The sequence below is a fragment of the Chanodichthys erythropterus genome, chromosome 19 (assembly GCF_024489055.1).
Source record: "Chanodichthys erythropterus isolate Z2021 chromosome 19, ASM2448905v1, whole genome shotgun sequence".
Taxonomy (NCBI): domain Eukaryota; kingdom Metazoa; phylum Chordata; class Actinopteri; order Cypriniformes; family Xenocyprididae; genus Chanodichthys; species Chanodichthys erythropterus.
The window spans coordinates 11,428,085-11,445,963 of record NC_090239.1 but is presented as its reverse complement, the minus strand read 5'-3'; the positions used below and the strand labels follow the sequence as shown (position 1 = coordinate 11,445,963).

Below are 17,879 nucleotides of genomic sequence, written 5' to 3'. Positions count from 1 at the left end.
GCTGCCATATCAAAATGGCAAGAGAACCAACCGAATGGAGCAGGGATGAGACATGAAATGAAGTCTGAGAAGAGGTAAGCAGAGGTTCAAACCTCTTTAAAGGGGAAGAGAAGGTATATGGGGTGGGTGAGAAAGGGAAGTCACAGCAGAGGGACTACACAGTAGCTTAGCTCAGAGAAGAGAGGGCCTTTGGGTAACAGCCCTGGGACTACACAGTAGTTTAGCTCAGGCGAGAGAAACAGGTTTGCACATCATTCACAAGCCTACACGGTTGTCTCGTTTTTCCAAGGTCCAGTCCTAATGTTACCTGTGGAATCAGAGGTAAGTAGGTAGTCCTCCTGCTGACTACTGTTCCGACTCAGTGTCCCTCTCCGGCTGAGGGTGCCTTTCCTGCCAAGCGTGGCCTGGGAGCACGACAGAGGTGCCCGCGGAGGTGTTATATCCAAGTGCAGCATGGCTTCGTCCTGTTTATCTACCATTTTTGCGCAACTGTACATCAGCGGACCCATGTCAGGATCCTCCGCCTGGCAAGGGCTGACAAACGGTTCAGCTTTAGGGCAGCATATGCTCGAGAACGGGTCTGCTTTGGCACAGCACATGTGTCTGTGGCAGGAGAGCTGACTGTCCAAGTGCCCACTATGGCAGGAGAGACTATCGTGAAGGCTGTGCGAGGCCAGACTCTCGAGGTGAGGACTAGGACTGGGGCAGCGTAGCTGGTTGTCCGGATGGGGGCTGTGACAAGAGAGTTGAGTATCCAAGTGTGACGTGTGGCAGGTGAGAGGGTTGTCCAGGTGTACGCTGTGGGGGCTGTCCAAATGGGAGCTGTGCATACTGCCATCCATGCTGGTGGAGGTCATGTGGTAAGAATAGTCCCTGAGGCAGGGCCGAGGTCGGTTGAAGGAGCGAGTCTTAGACCTGTCTTTTAGGCAGCTTTGCAGGGGAAGGGTTGGCCGGGGCAGGTCATCAGGGAGGGACTGCGGACGGGTCACATTCCCGATCAAGGAGGAGGGACTGTGAAGCGTGGCACAGCAGGTGCTCGTGTGGTTTTGGGTGGAAGGCAGAGTACCCAACTTACAGTGCGGCGATGGGGAGTGGAGGTGCGGGGAGAGCAGAGGTTTTCCCAGGCAGGACGAGTCGACCTGGCAGTGGATTTGGTTCTGCCCATGGGATGGGGTATGGCTGTGACTTTGGGTGGCGGGGACAGCGTTCCCCGCCGCTTCCCCATTGACTTCCACCTTTGGTTTGTTGGGGCAACAGGCCCACCACCGGTGCCACACGTCATCACGTTTTGCACAGTGCTGAATCAGCAGAAAAAGCCCCAATGTGACTGAAAATGCTCCGTACAGGCAGCTGAAGATCATGTCTAGAAAATGGCCCTGTGATACAGCCAGTGCTCCAAAAACCCAGGTGGCCAGGAAGAGGAAGAGCGTAAAGGCAGTGGCCCTCAGCTGAGCTTTGAAAGAGTGCTCGTTGGCCAACATAGAGGCTGTGATGGCTGTGCAGCCTGTGTGATCACCGTGCTCACCTGGCTCTCCACTGACGGCATGGCAGTGGCCGATTTCAGCCGCGGCTAGACGCTGCTGTTCTTCGGTCATGGCCTTGAGCTCGTACTTGCGCTCCGGGTGCCGCTTTAGCTGCACGAATGTGCATAGAAAGTAGATGCACATTACCAAGACCAAGAAGGCAGTGGGTCCGTAGAAGCCACCCAGACTGGGTTCCCAGGCCATCCAACAGCTGCAGCACAGACAGTGACAATGATTTAACTGACAGTGTTGTTACCACCCACATCTAATTACAGACCTCATGTTAATTTGTAGCATTAATTAAGACATCTCCCGGAATTAGTGACATTTGTGATTTTAACTGGCATACAAAAAATGGAGTAAACATATTAAAATTGACAGCTAACTGGGCACTACCAGTAAATATGATACTTACTAAGGAGCGTCATCTCTGCTGCCGTAGTTTTCCAAGCTAACAGCCGCTGTAACACCCACTATTATTAGGGGTACCCCACCACTGACCAGATAAAACCTGACAAAGAGGTCAAAGAGGTGAAACAGATTTTCATTTTTATAAGGAATTTCATATCTGATGAAAATGATACTTGTCTAGGGATGGCAGTTGTAAAGTATCTTGGTACCCTAATGGTTTGTGCTTTTTGAGGAAAAATTATTATATATTTTTGATCTATCTATCTATCTATCTATCTATCTATCTATCTATCTATCTATCTATCTATCTATCTATCTATCTATCTATCTATCTATCTATCTATCTATCTATCTATCTATCTATCTATCTATCTATCTATCTATCTATCTATCTATCTATCTATCTATCTATCTATCTATCTACCTATCTATCTATCTATCTACAAACTATAATACTAACTTTCTATTTGGGCTTCCTCAAGCCAACATCAAAGTTTGTTCACAAACTTTACTCCTCTAGTTTAACATCAATAATGAATCATTATTAATTATAAAATCCCTTTTATTTGACTGAACATTAAGATCAAACCACATTCTTAAAAGAAAAAAATACACACTACTGTTCAAAAGACTGGGGTCAGTAGAATTTTTAAATACTTTCATGCAGAAAGGAATTTCTAGTTAAAATAAACGCTGTTCTTTTGAGTCCTGAATAACAAATGAATCAGTTTTCACAAAAATATTAAGCTGCACAACTGTGTTGTAATAATAAGAAACGTTTCTAGAGCACCAAATCAGCATATTTGAATAATTTCTGAAGGATTATGTGACACTAAACACTGGAGTAATAGCTTTGCCATAAAAGGAATGCATTTCATTTTAATATTTATTAAAATAGAAAACGGTCATCTTAAATTGTAATAATATATCACAATATTACAGTTTTTTTGTAATTTAGATTTTTTTTTAAATGCCGCCTGTGAAAAAATTAGAGATATGACATACTAAATACTCCTGAATGTTTTGAAAAATAAACCCAGTTCTTAACTAGAATTCTCAATCATTAGTCAATTCAAGGGCATTCATTCTCCATACCTGAAAATGGTGGCTTTAGGGCGTGGTTGTGTGGGAGGGTCCCTGTCCTGAGGTATGGGCGGAGCCTTGGACACCTCCTTGCAGATATTCCTGGCAGTGAAGAGCAGCCAAAGCATGCTAGAGAGGGAGGAGTAGTGCAAGATAATGCCAACCTGTCAACGGACAAGATGAAACATTAAACATTGAAAGCTCACTCAGAGCAGACTGGCACAGAAAACCTAAACAGAAGTGTGTGTGTAGCCGCCTTGGTGTGTGAGGAAGGATGCACTGAGGGGGAGTTTGAGGTAATCCTCCTCAGACAGTGAGGTCATGCTGTTGTCCTCTTTGCTCCAATGCACTTACTGCATCCAAGAAACCTACCCATCCGTTCATATATGAAATGGGGAACTGGATGTAAATTATTATGTGCTGTGAGTATCTGTCATGTTTTTTCAATAAATTGTGTAAATGTATACAAAAAAATGAATGTGAAATTCCCTTTTTGTTTACATCTAGGAAAATGTAAATACTGTCACGTAAATATATGAAATACTTTTTTAATATTAAACTAAATATTTATATTATGCAAATGATTCCTAAGCAATGTGAATGGAATGATCTAGCAGGAATGCTTCCAGAAACCAGACAGGTGTACTCAATACGAAGAACACTTTTTCCAAACTCTTAAACAGTTTTCTTTTTCAACATACAGCTTTACACAGCGGTTAAGCACCAAAACACTTCATACAGATCTCAAAATCAACTCAATCTACCATAAAAGCAGACATTCACACCTAAAACACTTCAACCTTAAAACACTTAAACCTAGTAGAAGTACAAGACTATTTCAGGCACACTACTGTTTAAAAGTCTTGGAAGATTTTTTTAAATGTTTTTGAAAGAAGTCTCTTATGCTCACCAAGGCTGCGTTTATTTGATTACAAAATAGAGTAAAAACTGTAATATTATGAAATATAACTATTTTAATTAACCGTTTTACTCTATTCAGCAGCCATTATTCCAGTCTTCAGTGTCACACGATCCTTTAGAAATCATTCTATTATGCTGAATTGGTGCTCAAGAAACAAACAGTGTTGTGCTGCTTAGTATTTCTTTGAAAACCATGATAAGATTTTTTGACAAATAGAAAGTCTAAAAGAACAGCATTTATTTGAAATAGAAATCTTTTGTAACATATACTGTAAATGTCTTTACTGTCACTTTTGATCAATTTCATGCATACTTGCTAAATAAAAGTATACATTTCTTTAAAAAAAAAAAACTATATAAATGGCAGTGTATCATGTATTTCAGATTTTTTACAATCTAGCACTGGATCATATATGGAATAAACCTCAAATGTTCAACAAATGTTTTAAATGTTTCCTTTAACATGAATCATTATTCATATTTTGTGAAATGAGAACATTTGATCACGGAAACACAACAACATTTACAGACTTGGATAAGCTAATTTTTCTGCATCTGTCATGACTCCTGTTTATCAGACAAAGATGACATGCACTTTATGGCGTGCCCTCCGCATCCTTCCCTCTGATGCCCACCACCTTCTTTGCACTGCATTGCACTGCACTGTACAACAAAAATTAAGAATCTACATTTATCCATAAAATACATCCATACACAATTAGCACAGATATGAACACACAATGCTAGTCAAATCAGCAACATTTGGCCACAAGTGCTCATCTACATCACACTGTTTGTCCATCTCTGACTATTCATATTCCTGGGGGGAAAATGCATGGCAGTGTCCCATTCAACTGGCCAAATGTTGGCATATTTCACATCATTTGCTCTCTGTCTTCACCTGGCACAAGTCTTCCTTTGACATCATCCAGCAATGAAACACTACATTTTGTATTGTGTGACGCAATTACAGGTTCCTCCAATCAAACTTCCTCTGTCAGCCATGATTACATACATTACTGATCATGAAATTTAGAATTTAAATGGTTAGTTCACCCAAAAATTATGTCATTTATTACTCACCCTCATGTCATTCCACACCCGTAAGTCCTTCGTTCATCTTCGGAACACAAATTAAGATATTCTTGAAGAAATCCTTGATTTTTTTTTTTTTTAATCCCCTATAGACAGCAATTTAACCACCATTTTCAAGGTCCAGAAAGGTACTAAAGACATTGTTAAAATGCTGGCTCAGTATTCAACCGCCTTCAGTATTCACATTATGAAGAAAGTGTAAACTGGCATTGTGTCAGTTACTCTTCTGTAAGTTGAACAGGGAAGGCGTAGGATGTAGCGTAAGCTAGAGTTTTCTTCAAGAGTTTTACACTTTCTTCGTACCTTGAATACTGAAGGCAGTCTGATGGAAGCTAGATATTTTATTTCATAACTTGTATAAATATGGATATTTTTTTACACAAATGCATCGCTTTGCTTCAGAAGGCCTTTTTTAACCCCCCGGAGCTGTGTGGAATACACTTTTATGATGGATGGGTGTGGGTGGAAGCACTTTCTTTAGCTCATACTCATTGGTCCCATTATGTTTATCAGAAAGAAGAAAGTAATTTACACCTAGGATGGCTTGAGGATGAGTAAAGCTTGGGCTAATTGTCATTTGAAAGTGAACAAATCATTTAAATTGCTGTCTATGTGTGATAAATAAAAACCTCTCAGATTTCATCAAAAATATCTTAATTTGTGTTTCAACGTGAATGAAGGTCTTACAGATGTGGGATGGATGGATGGATTTATTTTATATATTTAATCAGATTTGATAAATGTACTGATGAACACTTTATTACCCAGAATTCTGTGTTGAATTTCTGTGAATTGCAATCCAGTAAATTTCTCTTCCTGTCATTCCTATTCAAATTCAACTCACAACCCTGATATTTCCATGTTTTTGATACATTTTACAAATTATATTTTTAATGTGAAAGAGGAGGAATCTGACAGTCATCACCGCCCTGGTTCATATATACTGTGAACAGGCTGCATCTCAAATGCATATTCATTATGTGTCCAGTCATAAACCTGATGCTTTTAAACCTAGAGCTTTACTGACAGTGAATCAACTGCTGTCATTAAGTAAAATATGTTTAATAAGGAAGCAGCAAACATAATCAAATTAATCTAACTCACTGATTCTGGCTGGAAATGGTCTGTGATGAAGGAATAAGTGCTACACTTTGAAAGGCTATGGCAATCCTAGAGCCCTGGTGCATTAGCCTCTCAACACTGAGCAGCCCTGCCAAACAAAGCCCTCTGTGCCTTAGTAAATGGCGACCATGCTAATTCAAGAGTCAAAGAGGCCATATGCTAGTGACTCTAAGCTGAGAGCCACAGACACAGGGCATGAATAATGTGGTTCACTCAGGCCAAAGAAACAGGGTAGAGAACTGGGAGACTTACCACTTGACAGATCACAGGGTACTTGATCTGGTTGATGCCTCCTGCAAACACCCCAAACGTCATGGCAGTGTGGAAGAGGAAGTTGAGGAGCATGTGCCATCCTTTCCTGCTGATTCGGATTATGCTACAGAGACACACACACTCATATCAGATGAAGAGACAGTTGCGCCATGAGTAATGCATCAACAGCTAACTACTGAAGGGAACAAGTAACTGCCTTTGAAGCACAATGCTATGACTACAGAATCTTGTTGACCCCGTCTGCAGATTGTCTTAAAGTAGAGTGGCTTACTAAATTTGGCACCAACCCTCTAAGGTTAGAAGTAGTCCCCTCTCCACAGAGCAAGCATTACTCACTGAAAATAACTGTGACAGTCAGGGGTGATGATACTATAAATATTGGCGGTCTGACTCAGGAACACAGCACCATTGTTGCAGTCTGTCCCAAAAACAATCCCTAATGTGACCTTCCAGTGTTAGTACTGGTGCTACAAATGACTGCTGTATGTTTTCAGTGGAGGAAAGCTTTAGACTATTTTTGACTGAAGCATATGGTTCAACAATACAAAGAGGCACCATGTAAAACGTAACTTTTTGCTAGTAAACTTCATTGCTGAAATTCGACAGCAGAAATACACAAATATATTATGACTAGGGCTGACCGATATATCGCACGCGATTGTCACACGCATTTCGTCAGTAAAGCCGGTTCCCTGATTACCGCTAAATCGCCATCATCTGCTTTCAAATGGAGCGGCATTTAATAGACAGAGCCGTAGATCACTGACAAGTTACGCAATATCGCGTTCATTATCGAAGGCGATTCTGCCGCTCCATTTGAAAGCAGGTGATGGCGATTTAGCGTCAGTCTGACGAAATGTGCGTGACAATGGCATGTGATATATCGGTCTGCCCTAATTATGACTGTATTGGATTCTGTATTGGATGTAATCATTTTTATTTATCAGTACCAGAAGGCCTATAGAGATTTATTGGCGAACGTTTATTTAACTGTGGATTCATTTCAAACTCATCTCAGCTCCAAATTATCCTTGTTTATTTATCCATTTATAAGTGTAATTATTCATACTGTGTCCTGCATCAAGCCTTTGAGTTTATACACACATTTCACACACAAACACTATTATATAACAACCAAAGTCTTTTTAAGGACAGCCAAGCAAGCATCCCAAAAATCCTACCTCTATTATAAATCTTGTTTTTCTCATTCAAACAATGTTTTCTATAGAAGATTTCAAAAGTAATATTGATCCATCTGTCATTCTACACACTGTATAAAAATTCCCTGTTAAATTTATGGTAAAAAAAACCTGGCAACTGTGGTTGCCAGAAATTCACCATAAAAAATATTGTGACAATGTTTCCAGTTTTACACGATGCCTTTATATTTTACAACTTATAATCATAGATTTTGTTAAATGATATAATGTTAATACACCTACTTAACTACTAAACAAAAATCTGCCTTTTTAACTTAAAATGTACTAATAACCACCACAATAATACAGGTGGCACAATAGAAAGCCACATAATGAATCAAAGTTCAGTTCATTGTAAGCCTGTTATAAAACATGCTCAATACTTCATTTTTGTATATAGATGGTGCACAGGGTCATATATACAAAGTTTTTTTTTACCATAAATTATATGGTAATACATAGTTTTTACTTGCAGAAAATATAAATTTGACAGTTTTTTACAGCAAAATTACATATAATGCGATGTTAAACCATTTACAGTTTTTCAACGTATATGGTAAAGGTAACTTACAGTTTTTACTGTTAGTTTGATCAAATTCAGATTTGCTGAGCATAAGAGACTTCTTTCAAAAGATCTTACTGACCCCAAACTTTTGAACTGTAGTGTATATGATATAATATCAGCAAGAATTTCACCATCAGTGCATGCTCAACTCTAATTTACTTTTTTCCAGATCTATGCTGTATATTATAATTTATGGTGCAGCTTAATTAAAGTACATACCTGTGGTGTACAATGTATGTCATGATAGAAATCAGCAGGCAAAGCAACATCACTGCAGTGCAGGCGTACACCACTGGGTGCAGATAATCCCCTGGATATGGAGGAAAGGACAGCACCCTCTTTAAATCCTGTCAATAAAATCAGAATAAGTGATTGTCACATGATAAAAATGCAATAGTCTTTATATTGTATATGTGAATCTCCCTAATGGTGGCAGCCTGCTAATTTGTTTCTATATATTAATGAATGAATATTGTTAGTGTTCATCTTTGGTTGCAGACTTTTATCTGACTCTTCATACCATTTTGTTCATGTAGTGCTTGAAAAAATTAGTCTCTTGGTGATAAAGTGATGGTGATAAACAACATGAATAAAGTTGCTGGATTTAAAGTTGCCGTAGAACATCTTTTTTAAAAGATGTAATATAAGTCTAAGGTGTCTCCTGAATGTGTCTGTGAAGTTTCAGCTCAAAATACCCCATAGATTTTTTTTTATAAATTTTTTTAACTGCCTATTTTGGGGCATCATTAAATATGAGCCGATTTAGGCTGCGGCCCCTTTAAATGCTCACGCTCCCCACCCACGGAGCTCGCGCTTACCTTTAACAGCATAAACAAAGTTCACACAGCTAATATAACCCTCAAAATGGATCTTTACAAAGTGTTCGTCATGCAGCATGTCTAATCGCGTAAGTATGGTATTTATTTGGATGTTTACATTTGATTCTGAATGAGTTTGATAGTGCTCTGTGGCTAAAGCTAACATTACACACTGTTGGAGAGATTTATAAAGAATGAAGTTGTGTTTATGAATTATACAGACTGCAAATGTTTAAAAAATGAAAATAGCAACAGCTCTTGTCTCCGTGAATACAGTAAGAAACGATGGTAACTTTAACCACATTTAACAGTACATTAGCAACATGTTAACGAAACATTTAGAAAGACAATTTACAAATATCACTAAAAATATCATGATATCATGGATCATATCAGTTATTATTGCTCCATCTGCCATTTTTCGCTGTCATCCTTGCTTGCTTACCTAGTCTGATGATTCAGCTGTGCACAGATCCAGACGTTAATACTGGCTGCCCTTGTTTAATGCCTTGAACATGGGCTGGCATATGCAAATATTGGGGGCGTACACCCCGACTGTTACGTAAGGTCTTTTAAACAAATGAGATTTATATAAGTTTATATGTACTGAACTCTTGTTATTTAACTATGCCAAGATAAATTCAATTTTTAATTCTAGGGCACCTTTAAGAAACTGACCAGTAAAAAAAGTTACATCTATTTAAATGTGAAATAAGAGGAAGAAAACGGGGGTGAGTGGGAGGGGGAGACTAGAAGAAAGACAAACAATAGAAGAGGAGAGCGTTGTCCCTGTGAGTCAAAGACTACGCCCCCATACACATCAATCTCTTTCAGCATGTCTATTTTATCACCCAGCCCGAAGAGCTCCTTTGTTGTATGCCTGAAGGGCTCCTTCCCCTCTGGAAATCAGCACCACAGATGTACATGCATGTCTTTAAACTCCAACAGACTGAATACACTCTACGCTCAACATTAAAACAGCCACTTTCCCTTAGTTTCTATCTTTAAATGTGTGAATCATATGCAGACCTCATTCAATACCTCCTTCAATCTTCTCTGGGAGTACAGCCATTTATATTTAGGTCAAGAGAAATCATCAGATGAATGTTATTATCCACAAGATTGCCCATTTCAAAAATAAAAGACAGCCTTTAACTACTGTAGGACATATAGATTTGAAGTTATCGTACAATGAAAAGCAAATGTAACCCTAAAATGTACATGTCCTACATAGTATATGATTTAGCTTCACGGTATTTTTTGCACTTGGACCCATTATGCCCTGTCTCCCAGAGTGCATGTCTGCTTCAATCCAAGGTGAGATCAGCACAATTGCTGCCCATTAATCAGTTTCCCATAAAGCATCACTCAGTGTCACATTATTGATCCTCTGACCTCCGTTCTTCAGCAAGATACCATACCTTTAATGCCCTAAGACATCAAACCACTGTTGTACTGAAAGTTAATACTGATTAGTATCAAGTCCTTTAGTGCCACAAAGCATTTGAGAGAAAGACATTTCAAACAGTGTGCCCACAAAACATTTATCAAGGCTTTGGGGTACACTATAGTCAGAATTTTCTCTAAATAAAGATTTAATCAGTGTCAACTCACTACAGGAAAATCTAGGAATTTCACTGAATGCCTGTACAATATAGGCTTTATTAGTAAAAGCAGTGTTTGTCACCCTTTTAGGATATTTATTTGATAACAGTAGAAACAGCCAAAGTTCTCGTTGGTACACCAAAGATTTGCTTTAAAGAATTCTCAAAATATCAAGTCAAATTACAATCTGCCATTAGGATTGGGTAAAAATAAACTCCATCTGATGTCATTGGTGATTAGACATAGCATAGGCGACACTGCAGCCGCCCTGCATAGACACACTCTCCATTGCTCATCCACCCATCCATTGCAGCTTGATGAGATTGTGCCCACTCTTCAAGTTCTGTGACCATCCACCCCTTTCACTGTCAATAAACTGTGTTTTAGTAAGTTTTCCAGGCAAAAGTTGCTTTAAAACTATATACATTACCGTTCGAAAGTTAAAGAAATATATTACACTCTTTAAAAATAAAGGTTTTTTATTGGCATTTATGATTTCATAAAGAACCTTTCCATTCCACAAAAAGGTTCTTTATACTGGAAAAAGGTTCTTCTGATTAAATGTTATGTTCTTAACACTAAAAATAAAACTGTTCTTTTCAGAACTGTTCACTGAAAGGTTCTTATATTGTATTGCTGTGGAAACTCTCTTTTAGAAGACTGCATTTATTTGATCATAAATACAGGAAAAAACAAACAGTAATATTGTGAATTATTAGCACATTTTAAAATAACTTTTTTCTGAATTATTTGAAATAATTTGTATAAAAATAATTTGTAAAATTACAAATTCAAAGGCACAATATATAAGATTTTTGGATTAAAATATCCAAAAACTATTACAACAATATTATATATTTTGTTGACTTACGTACTTACATTATCCCAAATGTTTCCAAGAATGGATAAATCCAGAGAAATAAGCAGTTCTGTTTTGTAGAAACCATGGAAATACCAAAGATGCTTTTTAGATATTATGTTTTATTAGACAGGTGAGCGACTTTTTGGATGGATATATTCATTGACAGAAAATTAATCATGTTATATAGCTCAACACAGTAAGTCTTATTGTTTAAATCTCATTTTCTTGGTTTACAGCGAATACCATGTTTTACCTTGCCTAATATCGATCTAGCTTACTGCAGTGTGCATTAAGTGTCTCATAGTAGCCGCCGAGAAAACGCAGAGTAGCACTATAACAACTTCCAACACACAAATGTATCTAATATGATAAAACAGTGCTGCTTTACCCCACATACACTTGACTGGAAGAAGCGGAGACTGTGGCGTAATAAAAGTTCTGCTGCTCTCTGCTCACACAGCACTCTGGCCTGCTCTGATTTATACTACAGTAACATTAATAATCTCATCCATGAACAAGATTTCTGCCCGAGTCCCATCCCGATTCTTGTCCACCAGCTGTAGATGTGAAGACAACACCTCCCATGATTCCACGAAATCAAGGCGTCATCAAGCTACGGCTTTGTTTTGAATAAGCGACCTCTAGTGGCAAAACATTACATATTGTGCCTTTAATGCATCCTAACTGAATAAAATGATTAAATTATAAAAGCATTTTTAAAAAATTTTAATGCTAGTGTAGATATATTTCTCTCGCTTTCTCTCACGCTCTCTCGCTCGCTTTCTCGATACTAATTTCTCCACCAATAACCAATTATTCAGAACATACCTGTTATTTTATAACTGTAAATGGGTTATTGTCTTTCAGCACGAGAGATTTTCCTGTCCTGCACCCACTACTAAAAATATATCAAAAATGTATATATATATGTATTGAATCATGTGACTGAACCTGCTAAATTCACTTCTCAATCTGAGGCCAGCTGCATAATCATAGCCGCTAACTTAAGACTGTGTCTTAAGAACTAGTCTGACCAACAAGCAGTTAATTCGAAGTCAAATTAGACCAATCTATCCTTTTAACGTGACTGACTTAAAAAAGTTATGACCATTCTTGAAGAAAAAAAATAGATGACTAACTTCTAAGACTACTCTAAGCAGTTTATGCAACTGGCCACCGGTCTACTCCAATCAGCAAGCAAGTAGAAAAAAGGTCAGTGTATAAAGAGCGAGTGAGATGTCACTTCAGGTCTCAGCCAACGAGCATGCAAAGATGAAGAGAATCATTAGAAAACTGTACATGAGTCTGGCTCGTGCATCTGGTTCACCACTGACCAGAGAGAAGGATAATACTTAAAGGGACAGTTCACCCAAAAATTAAAATTATCCCATGATTTACTCACCCTCAAGCCATCCTAGGTGTATATGACCATCTTCTTTCAGATGAACACAATCGGAGATAAAAAATATCATGAACAATGCATCCATCCACAATAAAAGTAATCCATACAGATCCAGTGGGTTAAGGCGGGCGTACGAGCTCGCAGGCGATTTTCTTTCAAACGCGTGGAAATCGTTGATGCTAGTATGGTCGTTTCGTGTGCGATGAATTACAAGCCGAGCAGAGTACCTTACGAGCACTTCCCATCCTCCTGATCATTTTTAAACATGTCAAAAAAGTTCGGGAGCTAGCGGTTTGAATTCGTGACGTGTGCGGTTGAACAAGCCAATTTGTCTATCTATCTGAAGTTGACCAATTAGGAGCTAAGGAAAATAACAGAAGAAGTATTTGGACCATTGAAAAGGAGGATAAACTCACTGAACTCTGGCAGGAACAGCGAGCGCTGTATGATGCGTCAAGCAGTGTGTACCATGATAGGGTCGTTTGAGATGATATTTTACAGCGGATCGCCCAAGAGCTATAGTTATCAGATGAGATGTTACCTATAGCTACAGCTATTGCTAGTTATAGTGCATAACTAGGCTGGTCCCACTTTACATTAAGTGGCCTTAACTACTATGCACTTACATTTAAATTAATCATTTGATACAATGCACTTATTGTGTACATACATGTTTTTACATTGTACTTATATTTTAAAAACACCTGCATGTAATTACATCTATAATTAATTTCTGTAATTACATTTATAATTACAGAAATTACAGAATCCTTAGCCCTACCTTTAAACCGACCCATACCACCAAAGCTTTCCCTAACCTTACCCGTATCCCACCTCAATAGCAGCAAAAGTGTTTTGCAATTCAATATGAACCCAATAAGTACATTGTACTTATTTTTTGATGTAAGTACATAGTAGTTAAGGCCATAAATATAATTGGGCTATATAAATATAAGGCCATTAATATAAAGTGGGACCACTAGGCTTTTTAATTCTCTCTCTCTGTCTCTCTCTCACACACTGACAGACAGACACAAATCGGCAGGTCGTAAAATTGTGTAGTATGTCACTGCGTCCGTACGATTTTCAGATAAACTCACACGTGACGTGTGCGTTGACATATGATCTTCCGACCGTCAGAATTCGCACCGTGTACGCCCACCTTTAATAAAGGCTTTTTTAAAGGCATATTTAAAACTATACATTCAAATAACTAGCTTCCGGCGGATGACCAAACACATACTGCGCAAGTCAACTTGCGCCAAATTAGTAACCCCTTGAAGCGATGTATGACGCAGGATGTAGGAGTAGCATAAGCTTAGATGCCTCTCGCGGTTCAAACAAATAGGGATGGGCAACAAACTCACGCTCCTAATCTCTTATATTGAGGCATTTCTCTTTAAAAATTATCGTTTTAGACTTCTAATTCGTGACCGGGGTTTTGTTTTGCTCCATCCTCTGCGCTCCAGTCATCGCATCGGGTCACGGTTTACTCTTCTGCTGCAAATCAATGCGTATGGCCTTCTGCGGGAAGCTTGTCCCTGTTTGGAGGAGCAAGGATATTTTTAAATATATCTCCGATTGTGTTTGTCTGAAAGAAGATAGTCATACACACCACATCATGGGGTAATTTTCATTTTTGGGTGAACTATCCCTTTAATGTAATGAACTTAAAACTAGAAACCCTCTTTCTTCAAGCAGTTTTCAGACCAGTCGAAAGTGTAGAAAGGTAAGTGGCAGAAGTGTAAATGCAATCACAGTATCACAGATTTGCAAAAAGAAAACTAAATATACTATGTGGATGCTATAACTGATAAAACATGACATCTAAAATCAGTTTTAAAATGTGTGCCATTGAGAGACGAATTGTTGGGAGTTTTGAGAGGGTGAGCATATGAAAACTGACAGATCCAATTCTAAAGCAAATGGAGGCAGTGAAACAATGGGAAAGGACCGGCTGCTGTCACTAAGACACCATGCTTTCTCACTCAGGCTGTGTTTGGATTCAATATGATTAGCGAAATCGCTTCAGCCTATGGCTCTTAAATTGATTAGGGTACATTGTACGTTCAGGGGCCAAAGTGATTGACACTTTTCTCACAGACGTATGAGGAAAGTGATATTTAATGAGGCACTGAATTGATTGATCAATACAGCGCCTTTACAAAGCTGAAACTGTTCACTCTCATAAAACTGTTCATACTAATATGATGTTATAAATATTGCTGTGACTCCTCCATATTTAGGTCTTTGATGCATCTTGAGCATTAAGAGTGTTCTTGGCTTCTCCTTCTGTGTGCCTCAGTGAGCATGCTTATCTTAGAGACAAAACTTGGTCAATCAGTCTGCTCCAGTGCACAGACTCATCTTTCCAACAGAATATGACGGTTTGGGTTTGTTGCAGGCGTTTACAGATGTATTCATAAACATATACCAACTGTGCACACTCACATTTACACACATGTGTACAAATGTGGCAAACATACATGGCCTAATATATAAAATTCACATGCAGATGCATCCAGAAGGCCCATAGGCTTTCATGCACACATTCACACATATTCTCTCTTTCACACTTGGCACAAAACAAAAAGCAGTAAAACACCCATTATATAACAACCATCTTTGTATTCTTTCTACAAATACTGTTTAATATTCAAGATTTCCCTCCCGTATAAACAACTAAAATAAATTACCCTATGATCTATAATTAAACTAACTTTAGAATGCAATTCAATTTTCATCTGCAATGTTGGTGGTAGGGAACTATGATCTTCACTGTAATCCTTGCGGAAAGTATGCACTTGTGTGCTGTTTAAAAAAGCTGCTCTGCACATCCCTTGCACTTTCATGTCCTCTGTAATCTGAAAAAGCTCTTTTGCAAGGTCTAATGGATAATGTGGAGCTCGGGAGAACATACTTTGTATTTTTACACATCTCTCTGGAAAACTCGATTCTGATTGGTCAGCAGTCAGATATTTTTATATACGGACAATGCTGCATAACTGACCGCTCATCCAGGATATCGGTTTTCTATTTAACTTGTCTCTCCACAGTTCGCTAATGAAATAATCAATATTTAATGTTCATTTATTTATGTCTATTAATATTTAAATATCTTCAGGTTGGTCATGACCACCTAATTTATAGAAAACAGTAGAAGCTGGGATATTAATTAGAATAAAAATGTCATACCCATAAGGCACTACATAGAGAAAACCGATTAAATAGAAGCAGCACTGGGAAACTTGCTGCTGATTACATTTAAATGCATTTTGTGATCTATATCTGCATTTTGAGAATGTATAGACATACATTTAGATAGGGACGGTAGGAAAATGCACTGATATTTGGGCCCAAACTACTTTGTTTCAACATTTATTTATTTAATTAATTAAATAAATAAACATGCACCCTGTACTGCCTATGATTAGTTTCGCTGACCAGACAGAAGGATAATGCTTAACGAACCTAAAAGTTTTAACGACACAGAAGGGGACGGTTCAAAATAACTCTGAATGCATTTACAGAATAGGTCAGCTGTACACTCTAAAAAATGTTTGGTTAAAAACAACCCAAGTTGGGTTGAAAATGGACAAACCCAGCAATTGGGTTGTTTTAACCCAGTTGTTGGGTTAAATGTTTGCAAAACCTGCTGGGTAGTTTTATTTAACCCAACTACTGATTAGAAATGACTATATGGCTGGCTTAAAATGAAACCAAAATATATTGGAAATTAAAAATCAGACACATAATTACTAGAGGCAACAATACTAATCAAAAGGTGTACATTTATTAATAAGCAATTTAATAAATGTTTATTGTTTATTATTCATTATCTTATTAATAAATGCTCATTTATTAAACATATTAATAAATGTTAATTTCCATCATATTTTGGGTTCATTTTAAGCAAGCAATACAGTAATTTTTATACAAAAGTTGAGTAAAATAAAACTACCCAGCACGTTGGGCAAACATTTAACCCAACCACTGGGTTAAAACAACCCAATTGCTGGGTTTGTCCATTTTCAGCCCAACTGGGGTTGTTTTTAACCCAGCATTTTTTAGAGTGTAATATATAAAATTGTGGGGCTTGAGAAAAGTATATAAATGAGCCTTGTGATATGAGAGAATAAATATTATTTTTTTAGCATGAAGTACACCCATGCACCAACATCATCACTCCTGTGATTCGCTGTTTTAAATGGTGGTTTGTTAAAAAAGAATAAGAATAAAGAATCTCATCTTAATCTTTTCGCCTGCCACCTTGCAATATGTCCCTATTTTCAAAGCAAACCTACGCCCTTGCTGAGATCTATGTTGTTAAAAAATTATTAGATCAAGGCAATTTTTAACACTTGTCATTGACTGTTGGCCTAGTTGGTTCTGGTCTCTGTCCTTGGTGCTTAAAACAGATAAAGCGCTAAAGGCACTCTCCATGGTGCTGCTGTGATCTTGTGTGCTTTTTATATGGTGAAAAAAAAGCGTTTGCCTGGTTGGTTGATACCAGTGACATGATTGGCTGGATATCTAAAAAGAGGAAGCGGCGACAGCCGACGTCATACAGCCAATGTAGACGTCATAACGCACACAATTAAAACCTCTATCCACGTCATACAACCACGAGTAGGCTATACTTTGGTACTGGCACATATAAAAACAGTGTAATCGAAAAACAAAGTAAAATCACCTTTGCCTCAGGGATAACCAAGGCCACGGACACGCCACAGCCCCTTGTGATGATTAGCTGACAATGACAATTGATATTCATCGCACGCACTCTCCAGCTTCCAGAGCCACCAGTGCGGTTACCCTCTGACTAAATCCCTTCTACACAATCTCTACCATTTTCAGAGATTCAAAGACAGTGCGTCGACTAAACGTAATTGAATAAAGTTAATTTAACAGTGCAGCGATATTGAACGAGCGTCTGGCACTACAACAAATGGATGCTCTTTCTCTGCCCCTGAGAAAATGCAACGTTAATCTATGATGCG

At 38.2% G+C, this 17,879-nt stretch overlaps 1 protein-coding gene across 1 annotated transcript; it reads right to left on the bottom strand.

Annotated features, from left to right (window-relative positions):
* Positions 1 to 263: 263 nt before the first annotated feature.
* On the bottom strand, positions 264 to 15,413 carry adgra1a (adhesion G protein-coupled receptor A1a). The gene is made up of 6 exons (XM_067370102.1): positions 15,399 to 15,413; positions 8,412 to 8,539; positions 6,408 to 6,531; positions 3,030 to 3,181; positions 1,939 to 2,034; positions 264 to 1,734 (listed from the first exon to the last, which is right to left on the bottom strand). Exons 1-6 carry the CDS (start codon positions 15,411 to 15,413, stop codon positions 264 to 266), a joined length of 1,986 nt encoding a protein of 661 aa, XP_067226203.1.
* Positions 15,414 to 17,879: the final 2,466 nt, after the last annotated feature.

Coding starts and splice junctions, on each gene's coding strand:
- adgra1a (XM_067370102.1), bottom strand. Junction 6,532..8,411: donor ACATACATTGTACACCACAG/GTATGTACTTTA, acceptor GTGTCTCTGTAG/CATAATCCGAATCAGCAGGA. Junction 1,735..1,938: donor AGCAGAGATGACGCTCCTTA/GTAAGTATCATA, acceptor TCTGTGCTGCAG/CTGTTGGATGGCCTGGGAAC.